At 43.1% G+C, this 22112-nt stretch overlaps 1 protein-coding gene across 2 annotated transcripts in view; it reads left to right on the top strand.

Moving 5' to 3' along the window:
* LOC120876872 (transducin-like enhancer protein 1) overlaps positions 1-17286 on the top strand; it is a 91610-nt gene extending 74324 nt beyond the window's left edge. For both annotated transcript variants that reach the window (XM_040259118.1, XM_040259035.1), the window contains exons 15-20: positions 8043-8292; positions 9996-10243; positions 13680-13827; positions 15440-15590; positions 16477-16553; positions 16697-17286. In XM_040259118.1, the coding sequence (XP_040115052.1) occupies positions 8043-8292; positions 9996-10243; positions 13680-13827; positions 15440-15590; positions 16477-16553; positions 16697-16804 (982 nt within the window). In that variant the 3' untranslated portion in view covers positions 16805-17286. The remainder of the gene's footprint in view (positions 1-8042; positions 8293-9995; positions 10244-13679; positions 13828-15439; positions 15591-16476; positions 16554-16696) is intronic.
* The last annotated feature ends 4826 nt before the right edge of the window (positions 17287-22112 follow it).

Raw genomic sequence — 22112 nt, 5'->3', positions numbered from 1 at the left:
TACTAGACATAGCTTGTCTTATCTCTTAAGTGAATACTGCTATTTACCTGCAGTGGTTGGTTCTTTTGCTAGGACTTTTGAATGGATCTTTGAAGTGGCTATATTTTAAACTTATCTTTGTCTTACTTTTCATCCACGTGTCTCTTGGTTTGCATCTTGTCCTACACAGGAGCCCTGTTGCTGCCCCAGCACATTTACAGTTTGGAAAAATTTAATTGATAGAGGAAGTAGGGCCTTAGAATCATAAATGCAGACTTTGATCAGAGAACTTCTAGTGTATCAGCTAGACCATCTCTTCTTCTTTACTTTGTCTAGTAATTTTTTTTAATATCCATTTTAAGAAGTTCTGCCTTCCCCTTTTTAAAATATGAGGATAGCTATGTATTCAACTAAATAAGGGGAAAGAGTCTCCCATCTTAATAGTTTAACGTCCTCTGTTTGTATTTTGTTACTAAAGCCCTCCATTGATGTAGAAATGCTGTCTTCAAGTGAGGTGAGGACTGCGCCTTGATCTGCATATTTGCTGTTTGGGGGGATGCTCAGAGGCCAAACTGAGAAAATCCTGTGAAAGAAGTAAAGGATTTAACAGATGTTATAAGTTAGGCTTCAGTTCAGTTCAGTTCAGTTCAGTCGCTCAGTCGTGTCCAACTCTTTGCGACCCCAAGAATCGCAGCACACCAGGCCTCCCTGTCCATCACCAACTCCCGGAGTTCACTCAGACTTGCGTCCATCGAGTCCATGATGCCATCCAGCCATCTCATCCTCTGTCGTCCCCTTCTCCTCCTGCCCCCAATCCCTCCCAGCATCAGAGTCTTTTCCAATGAGTCAACTCTTCGCGTGAGGTGGCCAAAGTACTGGAGTTTCAGCTTTAGCATCATTCCTTCCAAAGAAATCCCTGGGTTGATCTCCTTCAGAATGGACTGGTTAGATCTCCTTGCAGTCCAAGGGACTATACAGACCCTAAAAAAATTATTAAAGGTAGAGCTTTTTAGATTGGCAAAGAAAGATTTTTATCATTAGTAGATGAATTATATACCTGAGGACTTTCCCCCCGCCGAATCTTAGAATAATATGGCTCTGATTTTCTTGTGAGTCCACATCCCAACAGTCCCAGCAGCCACCTTCACTCTACTAGTTCTTGAGGCTGAGAGCATCATCCAAAATCATAACTTAACATTATTCTCATCTGTCTTAGAATGAGCTAGATGCCACAGCCCTCAGCCCTCAGGCCTTCTTCATGAAGCACATGGATTATGCCTGGTGTTCTCTTTTTGTGTAGGGAAGGTGTCTCCATCCTGGTGGGCCCCACAATTCCTCTTGAGGAGAGAGTGTCAGAGGTAGTACTGACTTGGAAGCGAAGGTAGAGGTTAGAGCCCCACTTCTGTGATTGGCTGACCCCTCCTTTGTATGAGCTGAGTTGGACCTGTTATGCATGCCCTCTTGTCCTGCTTTCCCTCCTTGGTAAATAATAAGGGATGGTGAGCTGCCTCCTGTGACATGGGAACCAAAAGTTAAATCTATATTATGCTTCCTACTTGCCTGCAAGTACTTTCCCACATGACATCATTTCCCCCACAGCTCAGCAGTTACATTTACAGGGTATGTTTTGTCACATCACGCTGTAAAAATAGGGAAATGCAACCCAGATAACTTCTTTATAGTCTCCACATCTCACTAGTGACTAAACCAAAACTCTGGCCTGGGTCCCCTCACTTCCTAAGCTTCACTGTATCCTCTTTAGCACCCAGACTCTGGAACCAGCTTGTCACACATGACCCACGGCAACTTCTGCCGCAGCTGATGTCTGAGGGGGTCTCACATCCACCAGGTTGTGCTGATGGGGTGGTCTGTGGATTTCACAGTTACTGTTCTCATTGCCTCTTGTTCTGCTCTTCATCAGCTCTGTATCTCTGGGACTGCCTCTCCCCTTAGAGAAACCACCTCCTAGGCACATTTGATATAAGTTTTTTGGGAAGGTTGGCTGGCAGAGCCCAAGTGGACTACCCACCTTTTTGTAGCTCACTTTCCTAACTGGAGCAGTCTTTCATGCCTCGATTTGTAAGTGATTAGGTAACAATTAATGAGTTGAGACATTCTGATTCTTCTACTGAGCACCAGCTGTATGCTCGCTGATGCAGTCATCCCACCTGTCCCCAGAGGACTCGGGAATGAGACAGATATAACTGTGGGCAGTTGTCCTCAGCATGGTACCGATTTATGTTGAATCAGGGCACTGGGAAAGGACTCATGGCACCTGGGGAGTCGAGGCAAGCTGCGAGAGTGAGGAGGAGACGTGCACTGAAGGGGAGGCAGTGCTATTCTAGGCAGGAGGGAAGAGTTTGTGCACTACGTGGAGATATGACAGTGTGCGATATTTTAGGGGAATGGCCTGTCGTGCCACACAGCTAGGAATTTAGGCTACAAGATGGTCACATGAACTGAGGCTCATAGGCACTCAATTATGAAGGCTTGGTGAGCCATAAAAAGTGAGTGAAGGTTTTGATCTGATCAGATTTTTTTTTTTTTTTTTGATACCTATTAATACAGCAAGAAATTCTCACTCAGGAGGGCCAAGTCCACAGGTAGCAGGGTCTTGGCCACAGCCTTCATTGCTGGGGTCGCTGGTTCCTCATTTACTATGTGCTAGATCCTGCCTGCTTCCAGCAAACCCACAACTCTAGCACTGACCACGGAACACAGTATAGTTTTATGAACAGGGCCAGTCTGCTAGGCAAAGAACCTGCTTCCTGGAAACGCTGTGCCATTTCCTAGTTCACAGCACCTGCAGGGACTCGGGGTGCCTCCATCTCTGCTGTGTGTTCCAGGAGTAAAGAGTCCCTGGTTCCAAAAGAATTCAGTTTCATTCAGGTTTTAAATCTGTGACGTCCAGTGAGCTTTATTCTGTTCAGTTCTGCCATCAGATTTCAGAATTAGATCCTGATCTGCAAGTGCTTGATTCAGACAGCCGGGTCTGGGGACTCAGCTCTCTGAGGCTCTGGGGTGTAGGTAGATGGCCCCTAACCAGGCCCCATCACTCAAGTCTCCTCCTTTCTACCCCACATTTGGCCACAATGCTTTCTCCAAACATCCTCCACTCGTCTTTGTCTGTGCTGTCTCCCCACCTAGCCTTTTAGGATTTAAGGGTATCCTGGTTTTCCTGGCCTCGCCATCACCACATGCTTTCCTGGCTCCTACCTCATGCCTTCCTTTCTGCATTCCTGGCTGTCACACTTGTCCTCTGGTCAAGATAAGAGCCCTGGATTCAACATCGCCTCACTTTCCTCTTTTTAAGTCATGGGTATTTAGTATCGATGCTGTCATTTCCCAAAGGCCCCTGCAGGTGTCAAGCACAGTGTTAAGTGTTTTGCACTTTTGCAGCTGCTGGCCCTTTTTTTCCTTACTACCACCCCTGCGGCCCTTATGTTTCATTATTATTTCTATCTTGTCTATCAGGAAACAGATATGTAATAGGCTGCAGGTAGTTAAGCCCCTTAGGAAGACCATAGTCAGTGAGGCTGTGAACTGGGGCCCCTGAAGCTCACGTCCCTTTAAATCCAGGGTCTGGGCTCTCAACCTGGCTGTGGACCCAGCCTACAGTGGTCAGGAGTCCTCCTCTTCCCTTTTTATTTCTTTTTAAAGATTTATTTGTTTGTTTTTGGCTGTGCTGGATCTTCGTTGGTGTGTGTGGGCCTTCTTCAGTTGTGGCGAGTGGGGGCTACTGTCTAGTTTCCTTGTTCAGGCTTCTCATTGCAGTGGTTTTTCTTGTTGCTGAGCACAGCCTCGAGGTGTCCATGCTCAGGTAGTTCGGGCTCACGGGCTTGGTTGTGCTGTGGCATATGGGTTCTTCCTGTGTCCCCTGCATCAGCAGGTGGATTCTTTGCCACCGAGCCACCTGGAAAGCCCCTCCCCTTTTTCTTGAATAAACAAATCCAAGTTGTTTTTTTTTCTTTTTTAATTGGAGGGTAATTACAATATTGTGTTGGTTTCTGCCATCAGTTCAGTTTATTTCAGTTCAGTCGCTCACTTGTGTCCCAACTCTTTTTGACCCCATGAATCCCAGCATGCCAGGCCTCCCTGTCCATCACCAACTCCCGGAGTTCACTCAGATTCACGTTTCTGCCATAGGTCCCCTCCATTTTGAGCCTCCCTCCCATGAATCCAAGCATTAAAAATAGAGGCACATGTATAGGAAAGTACACAAATCATGTGTGTATAGCCCAGTGACTTTGCACAAAGAACACCCGAGAAACCTTATCTATGCTTCTTCCAGTCTCAAGGGGAGCCACCACCCCAACTTCTAATACCAGAGGTAAATCCTGCCTGTGTGTGAACTTCTATAAATGCAGTCATGCCATATGCATTCTTTTGTGGCTGGTCTCTTTCTAAATTCAGGCATGAGAAGTATTTATAAATGTACACTATCCATTTATAAATACCCCCTCCTAGTTGATCTTACTTTTCCTAGTTTCTCAGTCAGTAAAGAGGCAAAGTTTACTTCTGGGACCTCGTCAACATTGTTAGGATGTGCCATTGAAGTGGGCTTTCTCAAAGACACTCATGTTCTTCCTGGAGGTGAATAACAGATTCCAAGCTGTTTCATTTGCTTCCCTGGTTTTTCCTTTCCATCGTTCCCTCTGTGACCTGCACCTGCCCTGTGCCTCGTTGGGATCTGTTCATTTGATTAAGCTCTCCAGCACAGCGGGCAGCGCCAGCTTCCTCTGAGGCCCCCTGTGACTGATGTATTAACATCCGTATGGGTTTCCCCTGGGATGGACGAATGTTCACAGCTTCTGGTAGCAGTTCTCTGCACTGTGAATCAATTTTAAAACTGCCTAAGTATGATGATCACAGACCTCCTGTGTGGTTTAAAGAAGAGGACACCTGGGAGAGAGGTGGGTGTCTTCCAAAGACAAGCATACAGCTCTCTGTCTCTACTTCGTGCATCTGTTTTAATCTGGAACATTTAACTCTATAATAAGCAGAGTTCCAGGGGAAGCAGATAAAATTTCCTTCCCCTAAAAATCCAGAATTGCTAAAATGGCACCTGATAGAAACTGCCTACCTGGAAGTGCCCACCTTGATTTATGGCAAAAAGAAAAGCTAACCCTCACATCTGCTGTAATTCTTTAGAAATTACAGAAAGCTCTAAGAAGCAAGTTTTTTCCCCATGTTGACCATCATTCATTTGTTATCTTTAGACCTAGATTATGGTGCCTGGTATCTGGGTCACATAAGTTGGAATGTGGATAGACTTCAACCCCAGTTCTTGTGGTCTTATCTTCAAGGGCAGTAATACAATGCTTTTTGATTCCAACTCCAAATACCCTGTAATAAATGGCATGCTGCTGCTAAGTCACTTCAGTCATGTCCGACTCTGCGACCCCACAGATAGCAGCCCACCAGGCTCCCCTGTCCCAGGGGAGAGGGGTTCTCCCGGCAACAGCACTGGAGTGGGTTGCCATGTCCTTCTCCAGTGCATGAAAGTGAAAAGTGAAAGGGAAGTCGCTCAGTCGTGTCCGACTCTTAGCGACCCCATAGACTGCAACCTACCAGGCTCCACCGTCCGAGGGATTTTCCAGGCAAGAGTACTGGAGTGGGGTGCCATTGCCTTCTCCAGAATAAATGGCATAGGTTCAATTAATTCTAATGTGCATGTATTGAAACATCATGTGGACTTGATAAGGACTAACAACACCAAAGGATACTGTGGGCTAAAAAATAGAAGATTTAATAATAAAAAAGAAACAGACTAACTGATGTAGAGAACAGGCTAGTGGTTATCAGTGGGGAGAGGAAAGCAGGGAGGGACAAATGGGGTAGGGAATTAAGAGACACAAACTATTATGTGTAAAATAAGCTATGAGAATATATTGTACAACACAGGGAATATAGCCAATATTTTACAATAACTATAAATGGAGTATAACCTTTAAAAGTTGTGAATCAATATGTTATATGCCTGTAACTTACATAATGCTGTACATCAATTATATTTCAATGAAAAAATACAGATTTAGTGGTATAGTGACATAAGTGCCTTGATCTATAATTGTTTTATTTGCATATTTATTTCCTATGACATTCTGCATAGTTCGCATCATGTGTATTCTGTCTTTCAAATTAAGGGTAACGTTAAGGATTTGAGCCAAATAGCCATTTAATATTAGTTATTGGAACCAGTTTGCCAGGAGATAATGTATCTAAGATTCCTTTTGCCTTTTCATACTCTAAGATTCTTAGAGTCTAAAGAGAAATTCTTTTAAAAATCTTTTCATATATTTGATATTTTGTTTTTATGGAAGAAAAATAAGGACAGATATTTTATTTTCAAGCTAAGGAAGTTAATGTGGGTTTTATGTGCAAGCAGGTAGAAACCTGATATCTTGTATCAGTTTTCAGTTTTGTGCACGCTTAGTTATTTTTCAAACTTTGAGTTAGCATTAAAATGAAATTTTAAGTTCTATATTTAATACCCATAGTCTTTAGAATCTGTTAAGGGACTTCAAGGTGCCAATGATAAGTTCCAGAAGGAGCCCAGACTTACCCCAGAGGGTTATGGGAAGGAGAAAACCCTACATACTTCGTTTGTTGTTTATGTGTGCAGACTTAGAGAGGTTTAATGTTGCACTTCTAGATTACCAAGTGATGCTTTGAATAAGAAGAAAATGAAAGCAGTGGGCTTCAAAGTGCCTTGTTCAGATGTGGGTGGGAAATATTATCACTCCTATTCCATCCCCTACAGGGTCTTTTCTTTGTAGAGATTTTATAGTATCTGTAATATATTAGTGCTTGGAGTTTAAGTAATTAAATTGTTAAAGAAAAAATATGCTTTAAGATTTTGGTTTAGAAACAAGTATACACTGGGGTTAGGTTTGTTTGTATTTAACAGGGAAGAAAATAATAGCGAAAAGAACAGAGAAGTTCATTTCTCTCTCCCATAAAAGATACTGGCTGTCAGCCCAGGGCAGGTATCACAGCCCCATAGCGTCACCAGGGTTTGTGCGTCCTATCATTTTGTTTTGTGCCCCTCAGCAATTGATTTCCATCTTCAAAGTCATGTTGTGACGCAAAAAGGCTACGGAAGCTCCAGTCATCATGTTCATAGTTCAGTTAGCAGAAAAGAGGGAAAGAAGAGAGAAGGCACACTCCCTTCCCTCTTTTTAAATTCTTTTTCTTTCTTTTTTTTATTAGTAAACTTATTTTTTAGAACAATTTTAGGCTAACACCAAAATTGTATGGAAAGTACAGATAGTTTCCATATCCCCCAGATTCCCTTTCTTTTAGATTATGAACTAAGTGCCACCCAGCAGCTTCTGCCTACATCTCATCAGACAGAACATGGGCATACCTGGCCAGAGCAAAGCTGAGAGGAGTCATCTTTTACTGGGAGCTTTGCTACCTTTGATAAACTGTGCTTTGTGGCCAAAGTAGACAGGGAGGTAGTTGAGGAGGAAACTTGAAGTCTTTATCACACAGAATCATTTAACTTAAGACATTCTCTTTTATTATTTTATGTCAATTATGCAGAAGAGAGTTTTAAGTCCAAACTTTAAACTGGTACATTTAGAAAGCTGTTTTTGTTTGTTGATTTTGAAGTATACTGTACCATGTGTAATTATTATGAGCTTGTAAGGGCTTCATCTTAAGCATCAAAAATAATTATTTTAAACTGTACTAAGAAATCATGCAATTATGCTAGGTACATAGAAGGAGGAATTTATGGTAATTTGCAAGTACATTTAGTGTTCTTTTGAAGGAATTTTTTTATGAAGTAAAGCAGCACAATTTAAAAATCTTTATAAAAATTTTAAATATTATTCAATATATATATATTTTATACCCTAGACTTTGGCTATTATTTATTTCATTTGTTCCATCAATAAACACTTCAACTTCTATTGCTTTCAAAAGGAAAGCAGAGCAAGAATCTTTCTTTTGTCTTTCTCATAGAAGTATACTGTGGTAATGATTAATTGCTTTATGATAAATATTTCTTCTGGCTTCTCTCATGTTCTTCTCCCTAATCATCCCATCTCCAAAAGCGCATACTCCTTCCACGTTACCGCAGATGGTCAGATGCAGCCCGTCCCCTTCCCCCCAGATGCCCTCATCGGCCCTGGCATCCCCCGACACGCTCGCCAGATCAACACCCTGAGCCACGGGGAGGTGGTGTGCGCGGTGACCATCAGCAACCCCACGCGACACGTATACACGGGTGGGAAGGGCTGCGTCAAGGTCTGGGACATCAGCCACCCCGGCAACAAGAGCCCCGTCTCTCAGCTCGACTGTCTGGTGAGTGAGAAGGAACCGGTGCACCAGGGTAATTTCCCCCTGGAGACTCAATAAGGAAATCGCTGTCGGGGCCTGGGTTTTATTCCCATTATGAGGAAATGGAAGCCCATTCTGTTTCCTGTGTTAGCCATTTAGCTCTCCCCACCCTCTCCCCTCAGCGTGAAGGTTTCATTTGTTGCTGTTTCAGTGGTTAAATCCCAGAGTTGATGGATTTCTCTTAAAAAAATATTTCAACGGTAGTTTACAGAAGCTGTTCTTGTTTGAATGTATGTTCAGAAGGGGGTGTCCCGTTTAATGGATGGAGTGCAACTAGGCCTGGACTCTGAGCCCTGGACTCCACTCCACTTTTAATTTCCCTGCAGCCTTTGGATAAATATTGAAGAGTAAACATTTGATAACGTGACATAGAACCATTCTGAACAGGGGCTGTGTTTTCAGGGGGATCTGACTGAGTTTTATGACTTTAACTTCAGGAAAGAGTTAATAGATCACACTGCACGAAATCAGGACAACCATCAGCAGAATAGGGGCAGTGGGGTGGGAGGGAGTGCTCCCTTCAAGCACCTATGCCACCTCCTCACCCCCACTCCGACAGTACGAGAATACCATGTTGCATTTTTAGGGATCATAGAACATGTTGGGACATGTCCTTTACAGAGTACCCATGTACAGTACCCATTCACAGACCATGTACCATTGGCCTTGAGCAGACTACAGGCTACCTGTGGTCCTTGACCCACAGCCTGCCTGGCACACAGCGAGGATTCTGGAGAGGGTGTTTCCAAAAAGAAGACACTGTGGTTTTGAGATGACAAGGGTCTTTGGGATAGTCCTTGATTTATTTTTGTAATCAAATAACTTATCTATTAATGAAACTTAAACATGAGAAAACATACTTAAACACAACTTAACATTCTATGGTAGTAGGAGAGTTTTGTAACACTCATTTGTTTGAAATCACACTGGTTACAGTTTCTCTCCTCTTTGAACAATAGGCCATGGTTAAAGCACAGTAAAGTCTTTGGCTGTTTCTGTTGGGGATGCGGTTACTTCTTTGTTGGTGGTGGTGGAGGCGGGGGGATCATTTTAGGTTTCACCTTCCTTTCTAATGTGTTGGTTTTGATGGGTAGATGCCTTCTTTTGTTAATTTCTTTGGCCTCTGGATTGAGAGGCTTAAATATGACAGCAGCCAGGTTACAACTGGAGAAAGCAGCTGTGTTAAATTCCCAGACAAGGATCCATCTGGCTAATGAAGACACGGTACAAGCCTTAGGCAGAGAGACTTAAGAGTAATGAAAACCAAAACCCAGGCAGCAAGTCTGCATTTTCCAAATAGTAAATAACAGGGTAATGAGGTCAAAGATTTCTAAACTAGCTTTGAAAAGTGGTCTTTTTCATAGAGAAGTACATGTACACCCACCTTCCATGTACTGATGGTCTGAGTTTCGTCTCTTCAGCAGGAAACTAGGCAGCAGTGGGAGTTATATGTGAGGACTGCACTGAGCAGTCCTCTGAGGTTGCTTTGTTTACTACTCTGAAGGAGCCAGTGGCCATCAGACCCAGATCTTTACTATAGAATGCTTGCTTTGCTAGTGTCCGTGAAATACCACTTTTTAGTCAACAACCGGGATAGCTGTTAGAGAACATGGCATTGTTACTGCTTTGTCATGCATTATAACGATTGAATTATGTTTATTTCACAGAACAGGGATAACTACATCCGTTCCTGCAAATTGCTCCCTGATGGCTGCACTCTCATAGTGGGAGGGGAAGCTAGTACCCTGTCCATCTGGGACCTGGCGGCTCCCACCCCGCGCATCAAGGCAGAGCTGACGTCCTCGGCCCCCGCCTGCTACGCCCTGGCCATCAGCCCCGACTCCAAGGTCTGCTTCTCCTGCTGCAGCGACGGCAATATCGCTGTGTGGGACCTGCACAACCAGACGCTGGTGAGGTGAGCGGGGGTGGTTTCCTAAGTTGGGGTTCCTCGGGTCAGAAAGGCCCCTCCCCCCATTTCTCCTACTTCTCTGCCTGCCCCCAGGTTCTCAGCTCACACAGGCCAGGCTTGGAACTGGGTGTCAGGACCATGTCGCTGCCCTCAGGGGCTTACACTCTTGCTGCCGTCCTTGGGTGTCACCCAGACTTTATATTTACCTCCATAATGTTCCTATTCTTCATGCCAGATTTGTTTAAAAAACATCCCTGGCCTTTGCCAAGGGGCAGAATACCATGGATTAGATGGAGGTACAAAAGGTCCTCAACGCTAGACGTTTTTGGCTTTGCCTGGAACCTCATATGTGCAAACAGGAACCAACTGATACAGGATAACAGAAAATCAACAAAAGAACATTAGAAGAGATTCCACGAATTTAACCCACAAAATGGTTTTAAAGTAGCAGTGTTTCTCAATAACTAAATAAGCCGTGTCCAGGGGTCATTTCCCCCAGGAACAAGCCTAGCTGCCTGGAATCTGCCACCTTTGTGTCCCTCCTCGGCTCTGGCCAGCTCCCTCCCTCTGGCCAAGTTGATGCTCATGTCAGGGATGTTAGAGAAAAGCCTTTTGAAAAGGAAGCACTGGACTTCCCTGGTGGTCTAGTGGTTAAGAATCTGACTGCCATTGCAGGGAACGTGGGTCTGATCCCTGGTCTGGGAAGATTCCACCCGCCATGGGGCAGCTAATATGCCCATGCACAACTACCGATCCTGTGCTCTGCAACAAGAGAAGCCACCACAATGAGAAGCCCATGCACCACAGCTAGGGAGTAGCCCCTACTCACCCAAAAAATAAGTGAATAAATAAATAAAGGAAGCACTGATTAAACATCTAAGGCAGATTGGGCCTGTGTTTTGCCCTTTCATGTCACAGTTCATCTTCACTTAGAAACACTGCGTGTGGTACATTTTTAGACTCATAGGTTACTTAGCAGAACTCCCTCCATGCTTCCAGGCCAAGGGCTGGAGGGAAGGAAGAGAGCATGGAACTCTTTAGAGCGGCTTACTCTTCAGCCTTTTCTGTAGCAATCTACCAAGTCTTACCACACCAGGCTCTGTCCCTGCATGTGGGTGACAGTCTGCAGTTATTTTATTTTATCTGTGTCACTCTCTGGGCAACTCAGAATGAGCAAAGTGAACAACTGGGGCCAGAGCCAACAGCCACTTCAGACTTCTAGCCTAGTGATTGCTGGTTATTTTTCCTTTGTTTTCTGCCTTTTTTTTTTTTTTACTTAATAAATACACTTTCAACATATTCATTTGAAGTGCTTTTCAAGTATTCATCTGTTTAACCCCTGTCACTTGTGCACTGCTTTATCCTGATGTTATCATGGAGGCTCTGCAAAGGGGTTTGGTCACCCTGCCGTCTCGTGTGCTCTGAACTCCTGCTCTGTGCCAGCCCCTGGGGAGTAAGTACCTGTTGGACATGATGGGGTCATGCCTCACACGTTTCTCTGTTTGGACTGGCCACACGCAGCTAGTGGCCACCCTGTGTGACAGGGCAGTGCAGAGTCTGTTGAATATCTGTGTATCTCTGTGACCCAGCATGTTCTGAACAGCCCTAAAAGCTGCTTTCTAGGAGCCTTAGTGCAGAGCTGAGATAGGGGGATGGAGGGATGGAGGAATGAGCACCCACTACGTGCTTGGGTCCCCAGAGAAACAGTTGTTCTCAAGGAGTCCAGGTATTTCATGAGTTTCAGAGGTAAGAAGAATTCAGAGGCTGAAATGAAAAGGAGGTCCTTGGGTTTCACAAGCTTTTTGAAGATGGAAAAGCAGCACTTTGGAAAGGTGGGGTAGGACTGCTGGAGGCCTAGAGGACCAGAGGGGACAAAGACGCAGGCTGGGACTTTGAGGGACAGAGTTGGGGTGCATGGGGGAGAAGACCATGGTGGAAGTTCTGAGTAGTTTTCAGAAGAGAGACTTTGGAAGTACTGCTTTGTATCTTGTCTCAGAATTCAGGGCAGCAGTGGAGCTCACATCCTCTCCTCCATGCCCTTTACATTCCAAGCTCAGCTTTAAAGTGTGAAGCTCTGTGGGAATAATAAGGTAACAGGAAGAAGAGGCAGTGGAAACTTTGCTCTGAGTGTTGAGTTCCCAAGCGCCTGGTTTGCCATTGTGATCGAGCCTTGGAACACGTCTCACCTATTCCAGTCATTCCCCTGCCTGCTCCCTCTTGGTCTGCAAAACCAGGCCCATGACCCCCCACACCATCAGCCCTGTGGTGGGTTATATCACCCTCCCTTCAGCAAGCCTGAGGCCTGGCAGAGCATCCATGCTCAGCAAACCCCTGTTGGTTGGTCATTCTTGGTGGTGATTCATTGTGTGAGTGTGTGTTTTAAGTACAGTTGATTTACAATGTTGTGCTAATTTCTGCTGTATGGCAGAATGACTCATTAGATACATATATACATATGTACATATATACATATTCTTTATACATATATACATATACATATGTATATATACATATACATAGATACATATATACATATTCTTTTCCGTTATGCTTTATCTCAGGAGATTGGATGAAGTTCCCTGTGCTGCAGAGTTTGACCTTGTTGTTTATTCATTCTAAATGTAGTAATTTGCATCTACTAACCCCAGACTCCCAGTCCATCCCTCTCCCTCCACCCCATCCTATCCTTGGCAACCACAAGTGTGTTCTCTGGGTCTTTGGTGGTGGTTATTACTGAGGCACGAGATTCCCCTTCAAAAGAACAAAGGCCTTGTGCTGGGATTCCAGGCAGGACCATGCCCAGGGGTCAGTCAGCAATCAGCTCCCTCTGCCCCGTGCATCTGAGTCAGGAGGCTGGCATGCCCCTTTGTCTCCGGGAGTCCAGATTTCCTAACGCAGGGCTTTTTCTAAAGAGAACGCGAGGTTGAGTCAATACATGAACTCATTCTTTGCTGGCACGAAGGGCATCTCAGTGTTACTCACTGATGGAAATGGGTGTGCTCCTGGGCCCCGAGTCCGTGATGTGGTGATACAGGCCTTTGCGGTTAGAGGCAAGGCCTGCCTCTTTCTGTAAGGAATACACTTGGGATTCTGTGTTTGTCTTTTTTTTTCCCCTTTTCACACTTAAACACTTTTCCAGACCTGGGAGGAATTTCACCTTCCAGACAGATTTGTAAGAATAGCTCTTGGAGCATATTTAACTTCTCCTGTGTGGTGACCTAAAACAGCATTCCATTTCTTCAGCACTTGGATCATGAAAAAAGGAAAAGAAAATCTGCAGGTGCCGTTTCCTCTCCTCCTCGAGGGAAGAAGGTTGGTTTGATCTTGCACATCAGCAGACACTGAGATGACACACGCCCGGCGAGTCCAAAACTAACAACACAACAGTGTTTACCTTGAGCTCTGGCAGGAAATCATTATTCAATCTGGTTTGTTTTATCAGGCAATTCCAGGGCCACACGGACGGGGCCAGCTGTATTGACATTTCCAACGATGGCACCAAGCTCTGGACGGGCGGCTTGGACAACACGGTCCGGTCCTGGGATCTGCGCGAGGGGCGGCAGCTGCAGCAGCACGACTTCACCTCCCAGGTGTGCACTCGTCCCTCCCTGGGACCCACACGGTGCTCGGTGTGTGGTGCCCTCCCCGACCCTCGCCCCCAGGAGAGTGGGAGCTAGACAAACAGACCGGACTTTCATCTGAGATACACACACACACACACACACACACACACACACACATACCCCCCAAATCACCCTGAAACACTTAGACTGGCTTTTAAAATGCTGTAGGTTAAGACTTGTTAGTTGTTTTGTTTATCGGTGAATTCATTGCAGGAATTTGTGCCATGAAGAACGTACAGGGTCTGATGTGTTGTCCATCTCTTCACCATCTGATGTAGGGGTGAGAGATGATTTGATTCTCATATAAATAGACCTTTAAAAATATGCAGGGATGTCACAAGGAGTAGAGAAAAATCACAACAGCTCTGCAAGTTAATTCATTTCACTTACATCAGGGAGCTTAAAAAATACACTGGTATCTCAGCGGATGCCTGTTTTATTAGTCATTCCTTAGAAATTGGAGTCATGGCTGACTAGATTTATGGAGTTTTGAAATGATAGGAAAATGGCAACTTTGATAGTGCATTGTGGAGATTATTTAGATGTCAAGTGTCTGAATCTAGGCCTGTTTGGGGAAAGATGGTGCATGCCATGTTAAGTGTTTTCTGATGGTGGAATTGTTTTACTTCGTCATGACTTACTTACTTTTTTTTTTTTTTTTTTTGGTAACAAAAATAATTCAACTCAGAAAAATAGGACAGAAATGGAAAGCAAGTATACATTCAACTAAATTTCATGTCCCTGTCAAAAGTTTTTTGAGTTCCTTATAGTCTTCCCTGTTCCTTTCCAGCCCTGTTTCCATTATGGTTAGGATTCTATTTTCGGTCTGCCTTTTTTTATATAAAAAAAAACTTCTTATGAAAAATTTCAAATATATATGAGAACAGAGAAGGTTCAAGCATATATGAAAGCACAGAGAATTATATGATAAACTCCATATGCCCATCACCCAACTTCAGTTCCTAACACATAATCCTTCTCATCTGTCATCCCTGCCCCCAAACACTGGATTATGTTTATTAAAGTAAATCCCAGACATTGTATCATTTCATCCATAAGTATTTCAGTTAGTATCTATAAAAGACAGGCTTTCAAGAATCCACATGCAATACAGGAGATGCGGAGTTCAATCCCTGGGTCATTAAGATCCCCTGGAGGAGGAAGTGGCAACCCACTCCAGTATTCTTCCCTGAAAAATCCCATGAATAGAGAAACCTGGAGGGCTGTTGTCCATGGGGTCACAAGAGTTGGTTATGACTTAGTGACTAAACCACCACCACTAACTATAAAAGACAACCTGTTTAGACAACACACATGAATACCTTTATTAGTTCCTGAGAATTTATTTCTTGATTTTATCACCATGGAATAAGTGTTGTTTTTCTTTCTCTCAATTTGTTTCTTAAAGGTCTTTAACGCTTGACTTATCTGGGTTGGGTTGCTTGTCCTATAGACTTTGCCACAGCCTGTGCTTTACTTATTACGTCCTCCTGTTCTTGCTAGTTTTCCCCTTTGTTGTCTGTTCACTTCCCAGGTCTATATGGGCAAACTACTCAGTGAGCCTCTCTGCTTCTTGTAGATATTCTCCCTTGGGTATTGCCCAACTGGAGAGTGGCTGGCCGTGGGCATGGAGAGCAGCAACGTGGAAGTCCTCCACGTGAACAAACCTGACAAGTACCAGCTGCATCTCCACGAGAGCTGTGTGCTGTCCCTAAAATTCGCTTATTGTGGTGAGTTCAGCTGAAAGGAAACCAGAGGACGCCGGTGGCCGAAATGGAAAATACTTCTAAAAAAATACAGTGGAGATCATATCTGGAAAAAATGTTGTTCTCTGAGCAGCTGGATGTAATCATTCTATTGTCTTAAAATTGTCTCTCAGAGCATAGTGATGTCTGTTTCGGTCTGTTTCCCTAATTTGAGAAAAGTCAGCAGGCGATAAAATTGCATAATACAAGGTTTTGATGCATGTTTGTTTTTAGTGAAGAGAATCAGAAGTGTGGGTGGAGGGCAGTTAGGTACCCCTCTGAGGGGGATGGGTGGGAATTTGTAGGAGAATAGGGCAGGAGCAGAGGAGGTCGTTATGGACTGACCAGGATGAGGAGCCCATGGTGAGAGAAGGGAGCATTTTGGGGCACCCAGACCATTACACTCTGCAGTGAGGAAAATGAGGAGAGAAGTTCATGGGGAATACTTACTCATGAGATGAAGGATGGATTAATAGCTATCACATTACTGACCACATTCTATGTGCCATATATCATGTCTGCCATTTAACTTAGATTCCTCATGCAATCCTTTCTAGTCCCATTTATCATAAGGAAACTAACAGAAAACAGCTTCATTGATTGACAGAGGACCCACTGTGTGCTGGGTGTGAAGCTACTTGTCATGTATCCAGTGGCTCATGGGACTGACATAGTCCCTGCCACCACTTTGATTAAACCCAAGAAAATAGATGGTTCACAATGGAGCCCATATTTAAAACCTGCCCTCTCTACTTATGTCACACCCTTGGGCATGATAGCTTATAATTAAACAATGCTCTGAGTTTAAGTTCAGGTAGCTAATATATACCAGGAATTTTGATCTTATTACCTGTTCCTTTGCTAATTCTAGGTAAATGGTTTGTGAGTACTGGAAAAGATAACCTCCTCAATGCTTGGAGGACCCCCTATGGAGCTAGTATATTCCAGGTAAGTCAGTGCTCCTCACCTAGAATGGCAACAGTTGGACTACAGTGTTCCTGATGATGCTGGAAGTGAAGGTGCCTTGGAGGGACAGGGCCTGGAGCATCTCTATTCCACACCAAACACACGTCCATTGTTTTCTCTTCCAGTCCAAAGAGTCCTCATCTGTGCTCAGCTGTGACATCTCTGTGGATGACAAATACATTGTCACTGGCTCAGGGGACAAGAAGGCTACAGTCTATGAAGTCATCTACTGAAAACATTATGTGGTTTAATGTTTATAGTTGAATTGGGCCAAAATGTTTTGAATTTGTAGAAATAGAAAAGTCGTAACTTTAAAAACACAAAAACCTGTTTCCAAACCTTGACACAAAACTACTTTGCGTCTACAAAGAGGAGGCAACAAGCACATCAAGAGAAGGTCACCTATCTACCTAGACCAAATGGAGCACCGAGGCAACATGGACAGAGGGGTGAGGGTTGCAGGCTCCAGGAATGGAGCCTGCCAGCCCAGGCAGAGTTCATCTTTTTCTTTCTGTGAGGTCTGCCGAGATTACCTTTCTGTTCCTTGTGGTTTCCCTCCTATCTGTCCTTGGTAGATCAGTGGTGTCTCCAATGAACTTGTTTCCTGGTTTTGCATCTTGTGAAATGTTTTTTTTGTATTTTTGTTGAAGGTTAAACATTTGTATAAATTGTAAATATATTTGGTTTATTACAGTAAAGGCTTTAGTACCAATAAGTGGTTTTTCCTTCTCCTCCATTATTGTTTTTAATCATTGGTGTGGGTTCTATAAGCAAAGTTCAGAAATTTGTAGAGGAAGTTTTAAAATGCACTTCTCGTTTTATAAATATATTTGGTCACAGACTCCTGGTGCACTAGGACCTAATTACCTCTTATGAGTTAATCAGGAAGTCAAGAGGAAGAATAATAAGTAACCAAAGGTTTATTAATGATGATTTTATTTGGGAAGCTAACATAACATGACTTAAGCCAAGATTCATTCTTTTTTTTGGATACTCTTGTGATTCGAGGTTGTCAATTAAAGCTTTACTTTTCCTTGGAGATTCACTGGGAGACAGAATACTCTTTTTTTCTAGGAAAGCTTGGCGCTTTCAAATCTATAGTCTCCCTTTGCAGGCTTTACATTTCATGAAATGGAAGTGACGGGTTTAGTGCTAAGACTGATGATATCCACAAAATTATTGAGTTCATTAAACTGTAGAAGAAAGGTGCCTACTGGTTTTATCTCATTAATACTTATTTAATCTATTATATTAATTGACTTAAGCCAACCACACCCAGCACTTTGCTCCATCCTTCTCATTAAGGCTTTCCCTACAGCTGCAGCCCTTGCTGCCTGTCATTAGTCTGGTCTTTATCTTCGTGGACAAGCTTCTACTAATTTGATTAGATGGAACCTGTAACCCTGGGCTTTTAATAAGTTGCCATGCATGATTCCTCCTGAAAAGGCCACATGGCTCATTCTTTATATACCTATTATTTACTGCTGTATTTTCAAAAATCATGGTTAATAATTTCAAGCCAGGTTTTCTGGCTGTTTAAAAATAGCACCTAAGGAATTTTATAATGTCCTTGTTTTCTTAGGATCCAGCAAGTTGTTGGCAGTTTGTTTTAATATTTTTTATTTGTTATCCAGACCATCTTGTTTTTATACACTTAACAACATTATTTTGTTTACTTTTTGTCAAGATAATGTTTATGTACAGTTTGTTAAATATTTTCTCTTCTCATTAAGTGGATGGCAAAGGCCTAATTACTGAAGCTGATTTCTCTCTCATCCCTTCCCTGTATAATGAAGCAGGTTTTTATACTACAGACTCTGATGGGTTCATAACATAATGTTTTCCTTTTCTGGTCTCTCTCCTTCCTGCCTCACCTTCCCTGTTTTCTGTAATAGTAGAGTAGAGGTTAAGTTGCCATAACAGCACCCAACAATACAGTGGCTCTGAGACCACAAAGGGTTGTGTCTTACCCACGTGTGACCCAGGCCATTGGTGTAGCTCTGGGCATCCACAGTTACTCCCATGGTCTCTAGTACCAGCCTCCAGAGGGACTGGAGTCCTCCTTCCCAGAGGGAAAGAGTGGGAGTCCAGGGGAAGGGTGTCCTCCCAGGCAGGTGACTAGGAGTTTCTCTATCATTTCCATTACCAGTCCATTGGCGGAGACCTAGACACGGGGGAGTCTGGGGGTTGTGGTCTCTTCCTGTGCAGTGGGTACCCATGGAGAAGGGAGAATATATTTGGAGGGATTCTGGGTTAAGGAAATAGTCCCATTTTCTGTTAGTGCATTTTTTCCCTTCATGCTTTATGGTTTCCCAAGCTCCCAGTATTCTTTCTCTCATGGGATTTTCTGAGGGTCTAGATCTTTATCAGTTCATCAGTTATCTTCAATTTGATGAAACCACTTCCATTTGCTTTTGGTTGAGACTCTAGTCTGGTCCCAGAAAAGGTGTTCTGTAGAGCTCATTCCTCTGTTCAAGGTTTGGAATCTTGGGGGACTGCTCAGTTGATTGTTTTTCCACTCGCAAAATGGGAATGATAAAATAGTCATGCCTACATCTCAGGGTCTTGAAGATCAGAATCTGGTGTGTGAAGCATGACTGGGAGCACCATCTATGAGTGGGAGATTTCCTCCTCAACTGTAAAGTTAGGCAACCCCACCCCTTTTCTCCAGGAAACTGGAATCATGTGATTGTTGAAATCTGGGTAAGCCAAATGTTTATGTACCTCTTGCTTTAAAAAATGGATTGTAAATTAGGATTCAACAGATTCAAATCCATCTAGAAAGCCATGCAAGGCAGGTTTGCATATAAAAATATCAAGAGATGATTGTCATTATCCTATAGAAGTAACTAAGGTTCAGAGAAGCTGTGTCCTCCCAACCTCATGGGAGATAGAACCAAATTCAGGCTTATTCTTTTGAGTTTCATAAAGTGACCTGTGATTTTTCCAAGCTCTCTACATTTCCTTTTCATTTCATTTGAAATATTTACAACTTGCACATTTCTCTGGTGTATATAGGTGTATGAAAGTGAAAGTGTTAGTCGCTCACTCATGTCTGACTCCTTGCAACCCCATGGACTGTAGCCCACCAGGCTGCTCTGTCTATGAAATTCTCCAGGCAAGAATACTGGAGTGAGTAGCCATTTCCTTCTCTAGGGGATCTTCCTGACTAAGGGATCAAACCCAGGTGTCCCACAATGCAGGTGATTCTTTACTGTCTGAGCCACCAGGATTTATGACTGAATTTAAGCACATGATTGTTTTCCCTATTCTTTTTAATCGGTTTTATTTAATATTTATTTAATCTTTTTTTTTTTTTTTTCTATCACTCACAGTCTTAACCTTGAATATAGGTTTCTGTCATGTTTTCTTTCATGGCATTGAAGTTTGCTGGATAATAATTGAAGGCCTAGTTAAGATTGGTTTTGTAATACCTTTTTCATTACCAGATGTTTCTAGTACTACTTATTTCATAATAACAAAATATTTCATCAATATGATAATTAAAATTTTTAAAGTTTCTGTTATTTGACAGATGATAGGGAACTCTTTTATAAATTATAAAAATCCTCGCAGTGGCCTGAGAAATGGGACTTTCTTTTTTCCTTGGCTTCATGGCGTGTGGAACTTCCCTGGCCAGGGATCAAAAGCATGTCCCCTGCATTGGAAGCATGGAGTCTTACCCACTGGATCACCAGGGAAGTCCTGAGAGATTTTTCCATCTTTGAAGATTCTTTGAAGATTTCATGACTGGTAAGTACCAGCTGGCTCCAAAGCATTCATACAGGGGTTTTAAACATTGCACTTTTGCTAATGGCACAATGAGGTAGTGACTTTCCCAAAAGTTTTCCAGCAGATCAGACAGAGGGGATCAAATTCTTAATTTCAGCATGCTGTTTAATTCCATCAAGGGACTGTTGCCTCTGCCATCAGCTTGAGCATGAGGAAGGATATTTCATACTTTCCACTGCTGTAGATCATGGCTTGTTTGTTTCTCAAGGATGTCTTCTCTTTACTCTTCCTTTGGCAATGAAATCATCAAATCACCAGTTTCAGGCTTCCCTGAGCAAGATGAAGCTTGTGTGAGGCACATTTTCTGCCCCAGCAAACTTACTCTCCAGATAGCTAAGGCTTCTCTGGCTATATAGTTGTCCTAGTACTTAAACAGTTATATGGTTTGGTGTTAGTTGGATTCCTGTTTTTAGAGACATTGTTTTCAAACTTTAGTCTGCATCAGAATCACCAGAGGACTAGTTAAAAATTCAGATTTCTGGGCCCCAGTCTCAGAGTTTTTGATTCACTAGGCCAGGGTGGGATCAGAGAATTTGCATTTCTCACAAGTTCTAGTTAATCCTGACGCTGCTGGTCTGGAGACCACACTTTGAGCACAGCTAATCTAGAATAATTACACATAACTGACAGAATGTGGTCCACTGGAGAAGGGAATGGCAAACCACTTCAGTATTCTTGCCTTGAGAATCCCATGAACCATATGAACAGGCAAAATGATAGGATACTGAAAGAGGAACTCCCCAGGTTGGTAGGTGCCCAATATGCTACAGGAGATCAGTGGAGAAATAACTCCAGAAAGAATGAAAGGATGAAGCCAAAGCAAAAACAATACCCAGTTGTGGATGTGACTAGTGATAGAAGCAAGGTCCGATGCTATAAAGCAATATTGCATAGGAACCTGGAATGTCAGGTCCATGAATCAAGGCAAATTGGAAGTGGTCAAACAAGAGATGGCAAGAGTGAACATTGACGTGCTAGGAATCAGCGAACTAAAATGGACTGGAATGGGTGAATTTAACTCAGATGACCATTATATCTACTACTGTGGGCAGGAATCCCTTATAAGAAATGGAGTAGCCATTATGGTCAACAACAGAGTCCAAAATGCAGTACTTGGATGCAATCTCAAAAACGACAGAATGAACTCTGTTCGTTTCCAAGGCAAACCATTCAACATCACGGTAATCCAAACCTATACCCCAACCAGTAACGCTGCAGAAACTGAATTTGAACGGTTCTATGAAGACCTACAAGACCTTTTAGAACTAACACCCAAAAAAGATGTCATTTTCATTCTAGGGAACTGGAATGCAAAAGTAGGAAGTCAAGAAATACCTGGATTAACAGGCAAATTTGGCCTTGAAATACATAATGAAGCAGGACAAAGGCTAATAGAGTTTTGCCAAGAAAATGCACTGGTCATAGCAAACACCCTCTTCCAACAACACAAGAGAAGACTCTACACATGGACATCACCAGATGGTCAACACCAAAATCAGATTGATTATATTCTTTGCAGCCAAAGATGGAGAAGCTCTATAGAGTCAGCAAAAACAAGACTGGGAGCTGACTGTGGCTCAGATCATGGACTCCTTATTGCCAAATTCAGACTTAAATTGAAGAAAGTAGGGAAAACCGCTAGACATTCAGGTATGACCTAAATCAAATCCCTAATGATTATACAATGGAAGTGAGAAATAGATTTAAGGGACTAGATCTGATAGATAGAGTGCCTGATGAACTATGGAA

Source organism: Oryx dammah, unplaced genomic scaffold (assembly GCF_014754425.2).
Source record: "Oryx dammah isolate SB20612 unplaced genomic scaffold, SCBI_Odam_1.1 HiC_scaffold_1, whole genome shotgun sequence".
NCBI lineage: Eukaryota > Metazoa > Chordata > Mammalia > Artiodactyla > Bovidae > Oryx > Oryx dammah.
The sequence above is the reverse complement of the archived record's forward strand: the minus strand, read 5'-3'. Positions and strand labels throughout refer to the sequence as shown.